This window comes from Scophthalmus maximus, chromosome 11, assembly GCF_022379125.1.
Source record: "Scophthalmus maximus strain ysfricsl-2021 chromosome 11, ASM2237912v1, whole genome shotgun sequence".
Taxonomy (NCBI): Eukaryota; Metazoa; Chordata; class Actinopteri; order Pleuronectiformes; family Scophthalmidae; genus Scophthalmus; species Scophthalmus maximus.
Genome location: NC_061525.1, coordinates 23680620 through 23691391, shown reverse-complemented (window position 1 = coordinate 23691391; position 10772 = coordinate 23680620). Strand labels below are relative to the sequence as shown.

Below are 10772 nucleotides of genomic sequence, written 5' to 3'. Positions count from 1 at the left end.
AACAACTCGTGCAGCGCTTCAGCCGCATCGTCCTGCTGCTGCAGTCTGCAGGAGTGTGTTTATCCACCAGCCTATATATACATATATGTGTGTGTGTGTGTGTGTGTGTGTGTGTGTGTGTGTATATGTATGTATGTGTGTGTATATATATGTCTATATATATGTCTATATATATATATATATATATATATATATATATATATATATATATATATATATATATATATATATATATATATATATATGTATACAATATATATGTATGTGTGTGTACATATATATGTATGTGTGTGTATATATATGTCTATATATATATGTATGTATGTATGTATGTATACAATATATATGTATGTATATGTGTGTGTGTGTGTATATATATGTATACAATATATATATATGTGTGTGTGTATATATACAGTATATATGTATATAGTATATATGTATATACTATATATATATATATATATGTATGTGTGTGTGTGTATATATATATATATACAGTATATATATGTGTGTGTGTATATATACAGTATATATGTATACAGTATATATGTATGTGTGTGTGTATATATATATATATATATATATGTATATATATATATATATGTGTGTGTGTGTGTGTACAGTATATGTAGATATATATATGTATATGTATATATATGTATGTGTGTGCAATGAGGTTCACAGAGCGACGACGTCCCGGAAAAAAGGGGAAAGTTAAATTAAAACCATAATTGAAGTTGAACACATCTGCCGCCGTCGTCGAGCGGAAGACGCCCTCGTGCACCTTCGCCGCCGCCGCTGGCTACTAATGAAGCGAATTCCTGGAGGGAGGATGTGTCGTGTGCCGGGTCCCTCACGCCTCGCGTACGTCAGTCTCGCAGAAAGGAAGAAAGAAAGAACTATTTATAAGAGGAGTTGGACACGATGGCATGCACACGCGTGTACGTTCCCATTCACACAGCAGCAGCAATTACGCGAGAAAAACACGTGAACCTTTTTATCCGTTGCATTAAAAATGAAATGAATTGTAAATGAAGGTTTCCTCCATTTGCATAATAGAAATGCTCGGCTTCACACGCACGCTCGCCGCTCACCGGGGGAAGCGTGTCCACACGCAGACCACACGGCTCCGTCACGGAGAGGGTTTTCTTTATGTCACGTGTGTAGATATGTTTATCTGTCAAAAGATGATCCACACACAGTAACTCCTTCTCTCCTGCACTTTACGTTTCTACACATTGTAAATCAACTGCAGCTGCACGTTGGAGGACACGTTATTTGCTGTTGGATCATGTTCACAAGAAACATATTTCTTTTACAGTCTGTCAGCTCCAAATTTGTTAAAATGGGAATACGTTTTTACTGTATTAACTTAAACCAGAACCACAATAAGAGTCGGGAACTTCCTTTTCTTCTCCGATCGCAGTTCAGTTCAGACTTTATCACACACACACACACACACACACATACATGTGCATCCGTCAGTTTTTGAAAAACAACATAATAAGTTCTCAGTGGCAGCAGGAGCTTGTCGGAGGTCGTGGGAGGTCGTTGGAGGTCGTGGGAGGTCGTTGGAGGTTGTTGGAGGTCGTCGGAGGTCGTGGGAGGTCGTGGGAGGTCGTTGGAGGTTGTTGGAGGTCGTCGGAGGTCGTGGGAGGTCGTTGGAGGTCGTGGGAGGTCGTCGGAGGTCGTGGGAGGTCGTTGGAGGTTGTTGGAGGTCGTGGGAGGTCGTGGGAGGTCGTGGGAGGTCGTGGGAGGTCGTCGGAGGTCGTGGGAGGTCGTGGGAGGTCATTGGAGGTCGTGGGAGGTCGTGGGAGGTCGTTGGAGGTCGTGGGAGGTCGTTGGAGGTCGTCGGAGGTCGTGGGAGTTCGTCTGAGCTCGTCGGAAGTCGTCGGAGGTCGTGGGAGGTCGTGGGAGGTCGTTGGAGGTCGTCGGAGGTCGTGGGAGGTCGTGGGAGGTCGTTGGAGGTCGTCGGAGGTCGTGGGAGGTCGTGGGAGGTCGTGGGAGGTCGTTGGAGGTCGTCGGAGGTCGTGGGAGGTCGTGGGAGGTCGTGGGAGGTCGTTGGAGCTCGTCGGAGGTCGTGGGAGGTCGTGGGAGGTCGTTGGAGGTCGTCGGAGGTCGTGGGAGGTCGTGGGAGGTCGTGGGAGGTCGTGGTGGGATCTTTGCAGCTGAGTGATTTCGTGTCCTCAAAGCCCGGAGGAGTTTTGCACACGCAAGCATATTTGTTCTTTTCCGTAGGAAAGTGTTTTATTCATGTCCAGGTTCACTCGCCCCAGCAAACGATGTCTCGATCCCTTGTATCAAACTTGCCAATGAATCCCTCTTTAAAACAAAAAAATAAGTCCATGTGGGGGCGAAAGTGCTTCGTCTGTTGATCAGAGAGAAGAAATTGAAAGACTAAATTTCTCCTTCAGCGTTTCACTGAGCAGTTCTCCTTCCAGATTCACACTGACGCCCACAAACTGCTCGTCGCACAGCCGCTGCAAAGTCTAGACGGAGCTTGTAGAGAGTTATTATATATATATATATATATATATATATATATATATATATATATATATACCACGAGCTCAATGTGCCGACACTCGATAATCAACATTTCATCGTCGTGCTCGTCGGGTCCCCTCCGCCCTTTCCTGACTTCCTGCCAAACAAGAGTTTGTGCGACGCAAACAACGAGGACCTGTTCGCAGGAGGCGACGTCCTCCAACAGACTGATCGAGGATGCATGAGTTGTTGTTGTCGTGGAAACGCTCCTGTGCAGCCGCGAGGAGTTAGTTAATGTCACCGAGCAATCGCGTTCCGGTCGGGTTTTACTGAGCAAACAATTCATGGGACGGAACAGAAATGGGACAAATTCACTTCTGCGCTCTCAGTGAGTGTGTGTAGTTTTGTTGTTGATTTTTTTTTACAGTGTAGCAGAAACTCAAGGCGCGGTGAGGTCACGACCTGCAGCCGGCACAGAAAACATCCTGGGAGAAAATCCATCTGTTGCATCAGGGAATACAAGTCAGATTGACTTAGTTTAAATACTATAAAGTGGCAGGAACTTGAATGTCTTGAGTGTCTGGGAGAAGCTGACGACCAACGATTGAGGATTTTCTGCTCGTCATCACTGGAAACTACTGAAACTTATGACTTCAAAGAAGGACGAGCAGAAAACTCCAGAGGCAGCCAAACGGATTCGGACGAGAACACATGGTATTCAAGCTGCCCGTTATATAATCTGTGGCCGTTTCCAGGCATTTTCATTTTTATTTCCATTTATTTACTGATATGAATAAATAACCCTGACTTAACTGCTGGAACACGTGAGTGCAAGAAACAGTTAAAGAAGACGTACGATGCCGTTTGATTCCCTTTAGCTGAGAGTTCATCAAGATGACAAGAGGCAACAATAAAAAAAAAATAACATTCTAAAATAGAGCACTTGAAGCTGGTTTTTGCCTTTTTGATACAAGTTGATGTACTTTCATGATTCTTGCACTTTTTGGATAATATCTTCACGGTTGAATGTAATTATTCTAAGTCGCTTTGGAGAAAAAAGCATCTGTTAAATTAATGCAACGTAGAAGAGAAGATTAAAGAAAATAACAGAAACAGAAGTGATATAAAGGAAAGAGAAGAAGAAATGACAAAGTGAGAAGTGACATCCACAGTAAATCCTTTGGCCAACTAGCCGCAGGGCTACTGCGCCTCGACCGAACCGTCTGTCCCAGTGGAAGCTAGTTGGCTACTTGAAGAACAGATGTCGCGTTGGCTCGTCCCTGCTCACGTTCAGGCGTCGACCGACCATATGTCCCGTAAACGGCTTCATTAACTTGAGAGTCACTCATCATTAGGACCTGCGACAAAGTGTACTGTGTGTGTGTGTGTGTGTGTGTGTGTGTGTGTGTGTGTGTGTCTGTGAGTGTGAGTGAGTGTGTGTGTGTGAGTGTGTGTGTGTGTGAGTGTGTGAGTGTGAGTGTGTGAGTGAGTGAGTGAGTGAGTGAGTGTGTGTCTGTGTGTGAGTGAGTGAGTGAGTGAGTGAGTGAGTGAGTGTGTGTGTGTGTGTGTGTGTGTGTGTGTGTGTGTTTGTGTGTGTGTGTGTGTGTGTCTGTGAGTGTGAGTGAGTGTGTGTGTGTGTCTGTGTGTGTGTGTGTGTGTGTGTCTGTGTGAGTGTGTGTGTGTGTGTGTGTGTGTGTGTGTGTGTGTGTTTGTGTCTGTGTGTGTGTTTGTGTGTGTGTATGTGTGTGTGTGCGAGAGAGAGAGAGCTTTACTCACGTTGTGGGGACGAAAAGCAAATCTTCATTATGCAGATGATTGAATGATGAGATGAAGACGTGTTTTAAGGTACAGTTGGGTTATGGAAACAACCAGCCGTTTGTGAGCGTGCGTCACAACACTTCGCAGGTGAGTTGAGTTCAAAAGGGGTGTGGTCTGTCTTCGTTATGGACAGCCCCTGAATCAGAGGCTTTTAAAGGACAGGACAGTTGGAGGAACTGATATGTGACTCATGTCGAGCCGCCCTCTGAGTGTTTAACGTGTGATGAAGCTGTTGACCTCCGAGAGTTCACGGATCCGTGTCGGTGAGTTGCAGGTCGAAAAAAAACTCCCGGAAATCTGGAACAATGTTGGCTCCTGATTGGTGAAAGGTCACATTTTGTAAACGTTCAGATTGCACGTGTCCAACGTTCCAAGGGCGTAAAGGCGGAAAGGTTTCAGGTGTTTAATCTCTTTTGTTGAGGGTCTCATAACTTTTTTGTCTTCTTGCCCTGAGCTGTAGATCCAAATACGAACCCTTCAGGGTTGTTGGTCATTGGCAAGAAAAATAGTCCGCAAACCCCAAAGGGCCTTGAAAAAGTCTTTAGGGAGAGGACAGGGGAGAGAGCTCCCATCCGTTCCTCAGCCAGTTGGCCCCTTTGAGCTCCGGGGGGCGCTACAGAGGCCCTCGGAGCCGATTTAAAATGTATTATGAACTCCGCAGAGTGACCCCCGATGCACAGATATGACAAGAGCTCAATATGGACAATCACAAACCATGTGTACGAGCCTGTTTTACCAACCGCTCAGTGTTCTTCATCATCTGTCTCCGTGTTGTTTCCTCCTCGTTTCATTGGCGAGTCAGAGTCGACTGTGTCCTCACAGCACGGAGACAGACGCTGGTGCGTCACCCGTCCCGTCCCCAGAGTCCGCAGGCCGAGGCGCGAGAGGCCGCCGTCGTCGGGCCGCAAGGGACCGGCTCCTCGTCAGGGCGGAATCGTCAGCGCGCCTCGTTAGCACGCGTCCCGCGCCATTAATGTGGGCAGTTGGCCAGACGGAGATTGATGGAGGAGGTGAGCGCGGTTAGAGGAGGGGAAGGTGTGTGTGTGTGTGTGTGTGTGTGTGTGTGTGTGTGTGTGTGTCTTGATGCCGTTGGGCTAACAGAGAGGAGGAGAGACATCTGATGAAACACGGAATTCCCTGCACTGATTTTCTTTCTGTCACTTCACTGAATGTGGCAGTGCCTCGATTTTAGAAAATCCGAATCCATTTACATCCTTCATTAGATTATTCAGTGTTTGTAGTTGTTTTTGTTTTTTAACTTTTGTTCTTAGTACCAATAATCATAAATTAGAAAAGAGTTTTGTCGGACTGATTGTGTGTGTGTGTGTGCGTTTGTTTGTGTGTGTGTGTGTGTGTGTGTGTGTGTGTGTGTGTGTGTGTGTGTGTGTGTGTGTGTGTGTGTGTGTGTAGATCACTCAGAATGTGTATAGACATAATGACAGAGAGGTGAAACAGTTGACTAGAATTAACAAAGAGAAATGAGATATTAGTTATTATATTATAATATGTCTAATCCGTTGGCTTGATTACATCCTTCCCCATGTTCACAGAGCTTTGCAATTAGTTTTGGTTTTGTTTGACATTAAAATTACAAAAAAATAAGACCCCAAGTTTTAATGAATGAGAATAATTATCTTAACTACAAGTGCTCAATGACCATACTCTCTTGTGTCACGTGTCCCGCTCGAGGCAGCCCTCTCCGTGGTGAATTCACTTTGCCTCGGGGCGACACAGGGAGACTTAAAGGGGACAGAAGAATGACTCATCCACTTAGCAAAGAAAGATTAAATCAGGATTAGAGTCGACATGAGGAAGAGAGGAGACGGTGAGTTAGCTGGTCGTGGACCCAAAGACTAACTGAAGGTAAGGGTGGATTCTGACAATCCATACCTTGACCTCAGTGGAAAACCTCATGAGGTCAATGAAAAGTGCAAAGGAGGATTCATAGGACTTGGGTCATTATGTTACTGAAGTGCATTTCAGAAGATGGACTACCAACTTGGCCACGTGAGTTCTTTGCGGGTTGATTCATGCTAGAAATATGTATTCATTACCAAGGTTGGAATTGAAATTAAAACAATGTTGTTGACATTGAGAATGTTTGCTCTCGCTCCTGTCACTCATATTTATCACCATGACACCGTGTAAGATCAGATGCAAATGATTCATATGAAACAGTAACTTACATCCGGGTCATATTCATACGCTTCTTCTTCTTCTACTTCAGATTGATCGTCCATCATGGCGCCCCACGTCAAATATCGCTGCGGCCATGAATTGTGGGGCGTCTATATCTCCTTCCTCTCACATAGGAAGCTCCAGTGTACCCTTTGCTATAGGAGGTAGGAAAGGAAGCATTGAAGGAACCTGTCCTAAGCATTTAGAGAGTCCAAACAGCTCTTCTCATGGCCGCCCATGGAACCTTCGTCTCTGCTCCTCCTGCAGTTCAATGTGACACCAGCAGGAGCTGCTGTGACGCCAGATGTGGGCCAACGCTCCGTGTTACCATGGAAACGTTTACTACACCCGCAAACTTACTTGCTTTAACTGGGAAGCTCAGCGGAAGGAACAGTTGGTGGGAAGTCGTTGGAAAAGTCATTGGCAGTTTTGTGCCTGTTTTTCAGATTTCTCCGAATAAAATGTTTTATGGTCACGATTCATCTCGTAGTTCATTGGCTTAAAACTACTATACTACTATATACTAGGATTATATCAAACGTCAATGGAAATTCATTCATTCACTCCGGAACCTCTATTGTTGATCTGGGGGATAGGAACCTGCAGCACCGGGGATGTCTGATACCGGGACTCGAACCCAGAACCTTCTTGCTGTGAGGCGAAGGTGCTGACCACTACGCCCCCGTGCAGCCCCACACCACGTTCATCAGATTCAATCAGGAGTCTGACTCGTTTCACAGACTATAGCTCGTCCTCACCTCTGCACACGTCCAATCGATCGCCGTTGGGTTGCCAGCTCACACTGAGACGCTTTCAGTGTTTTACTTTCCACCCAATCTCTTCTTCTTCTCCCGTGTTGACTTGCAACGAGTGCGTCTGTTGGCAAAATGTCTCATTTTGAGAAACCAGCAGGAAGGTGTGTTGGACCTGGGACGGCGGGACGCGACCCGCGGTTGAACTCGCGGAGGCGAAGAAATGGGCGGAAAATAAAAGGTAAATAGAGCGAAGGAGACGTGTTGGAAGGGATTTTTCTTCAAGCATTATACATGGATGTGTTTTTTAGTCTTTCAGTCTTCTAGGTTGCGTTCGTCATGCAACTGTCAGCTGATGGACGCATCAGGGTTTGTAGTCTTCATCCTGGGCCATATTTTCTTGGAAGATGAGATAAAAATGTACCTTTATTGATCCCGGAAAGGGGAAATGAAAAATTTGACACAGCAGCACTAAGGGGCAAAATGTAATGAAATAGAATAAAACGAGAATAGAAAATGAATGGATAGTGATAGATAGCTGTTGAGATAAAGAGAGAGATCGTGCTGGTGTTGTAATACGGAATTGAAAAGTCAACACATACTTCGTGACAGCATTGACATTTTCTATATCACCAAGATGGTGATTATTTTTTTCCCCCCCTAAACCCAATCTTTACTATAATCTTTTCTTTTTACGAGCAAACGTGGCTCTGAACTATATATATATACATGGAATAGTTGAATTGGGGTTAGTATAATATATTTTATTAAGAGGAGAATAAATACAAAATTAATAAAAGTAATAAGATTGAGTTAAATTGAGCCTATATGTATAAAAAAAGGCAAAAAAAAGGGTCAAATATGAATAAAGGGACAAGTTAAAAAGAAGTAAGATTCAATGAGGAGCCAGATTAAAAAGTGGGTCATGTGCGGCGGCGTGAGTCCTGCAGCGGCCGTGGGTCGGACTCCAACCACGTCCTCCCCACTCTCTCCCCCTCGTCCTGTCCTCACTTTCTATCAATGAAGCAATGAAATGTCAAAACTCTCATGAACAGGTGGGTCGACAGGAGGAGGCTCCACAGACGAGGGCCATCGGAGGAACAAGACGCCTTCAACTTCATGAACAATGAAGAGCTGAGCTTCGATTGGCTCACGAGTCAAAAGCAAGAAGGACCGAGAGCATCAAGAGCTTCAAGAAGCAGGAGAAGGATTCAAATGGCTTCTGAAGGCGACACTTTAACATGCAGATTCAACAGCACACACACCATCATCATCATGATCATTATGAATAAAGCAGAGCGGCACCTGAGCTCCAGAGAGACAGTAACACGACCAGCGCTCTGTGATCCATGTCCCCTCAGCATGTGGTCTGAAGCAGCTCTGTCCTCAGCTCCTCTCGGCTCTTTATCACACCGACGATCAGCTGCAGCTTGAAAAAAACTTCACCGTGAAGATGATCCGAGGCCGTTATCTCTCAGAGCGACATCAGATATTCTGAGGCGTGGATATTGTGAAATATGTGAAATCTAAATATGACTTCATGCTCAGAGACACAAAACAACAAGTTTCTTCTGCAGCTTTGACAGAACTCCAGCTGGACGCTCGACGTCCTCCTGAGGAATCTTCTCTGACTTTAATGTCTCTGATCACGTGTTTATTAAAATGTCTCTGATCACATGTTTATTAAAATGTCTCTGATCACATGTTTATTAAAATGTCTCTGATCACATGTTTATTAAAATGTCTCTGATCACATGTTTATTAAAATGTCTCTGATCACGTGTGTTTATTAAAATGTCTCTGATCACATGTTTATTAAAATGTATCTAATCACATGTTTATTAAAATGTCTCTGATCACATGTTTATTAAAATGTCTCTGATCACGTGTGTTTATTAAAATGTCTCTGATCACGTGTTTATTAATATGTCTCTGATCACATGTTTATTAAAATGTCTCTGATCACGTGTTTATTAAAATGTCTCTGATCACATGTTTATTAAAATGTCTCTGATCACGTGTTTATTAAAATGTCTCTGATCACGTGTTTATTAAAATGTCTCTGATCACATGTTTATTAAAATGTCTCTGATCACGTGTTTATTAAAATGTCTCTGATCACATGTTTATTAAAATGTCTCTGATCACGTGTGTTTATTAAAATGTCTCTGATCACGTGTGTTTATTAAAATGTCTCTGATCACGTGTGTTTATTAAAATGTCTCTGATCACGTGTTTATTAAAATGTCTCTGATCACGTGTGTTTATTAAAATGTCTCTGAACACGTGTTTTTTTTAAAAAATGTCTCTGATCACGTGTGTTTATTAAAATGGCTCGTGAGTTCAACCTTCATCCAACTGAACAGAGCATGACGACAGTTTCATTCCATTCATACAGCACAAAAAACTATGAATCAAATCAGCCAAGTAAAGGTTTATTGTACATGTAAGTATAAGCGAATATTTAAAAAGTAAAGATGAATATCAAACATAAATGTATTAATAAATGAGTAAATAAAAGCAGTTAATTATGTATAAAAATGACAATTTAACAATAACTGACAATAAGCTGTGTTGTTTTTTACTGTTAACATTTACATGAATTTAAATATTCAATAAGTGCTGCAACTTTGCTTCATGTGGCTGCACAGTGGTGTAGTGGTTAGCACCTTCGCCTCACAGCACGAAGGTTCTGGGTTCGAATCCCGGAGTCCAGAGACATGCAGAATGGAGTCAGGTTCATTGAGACTCTAAATTGACCGTAGGTGTGAATGTGAGAGTGAATGGTTGTTTGTCTCTGTATGTGGCCCTGTGATAGGCTGGGACCTGTCCAGGGTGAACCCCGCCTGTCGCCCAATGTCAGCTGGGATTGGCTCCAGCCCCCGCGACCCTTAAATGGATAAAGCGGTAGACGATGAATGAATGAATGAACTTTGCCTCATACTCCACTTCCTGACATGAATCTTAAAGGATCAGTCCGCTGGTTTTCTTTATTTTTATCTTCCAAAAAATCCCATAAAAGACCAAAACCAACAATGAATGTGTCCTGATGAAAGTTATTGTGTGTGTGTGTGTGTGTGTGTGTGTGTGTGTGGTGTTGGCATTACTCATGTTGTGGGGACCAAAATTTGTTTACACTTACATAATGGGGACTTGTCGTCCTTATGAGGACAAACACACAACAAACATATTTATTAATTAAACTTCATATTACAGTTTTTTTCGAAACAAGTTCCAAAGCACTTTACATAAAATTTAAGAAAAGAGGCATCAAATATGAGGATACTATACTATATAAAAATGAACCGTAAAATAAATGAAAACAAGCAGTGCAATAAGTCAAACAAGTAATAAAAACAAACAGACAAATCAAGTCGTACTGTTAACATTTCCACAAGAGTTTAAATATTCAATAAGTGCTGCAACTTTGCCTCATACTCCATTTCCAAAATCACTGACATGAATCTTAAAGGATCAGTCCGCTGGTTTTCTATATTTTGGTATGTGGGGAATATTCAAGAGAAAAACAAATGG

At 43.2% G+C, this 10772-nt stretch overlaps 1 protein-coding gene across 1 annotated transcript; it reads right to left on the bottom strand.

Moving 5' to 3' along the window:
• Positions 1-1514: 1514 nt before the first annotated feature.
• LOC124850803 (flocculation protein FLO11-like) lies at positions 1515-3839 on the bottom strand. Its single transcript, XM_047335775.1, has 2 exons — positions 3797-3839; positions 1515-2188 (listed from the first exon to the last, which is right to left on the bottom strand). The coding sequence occupies exons 1-2, from the start codon at positions 3837-3839 to the stop codon at positions 1515-1517; spliced, it is 717 nt and encodes a 238-aa protein (XP_047191731.1).
• Positions 3840-10772: the final 6933 nt, after the last annotated feature.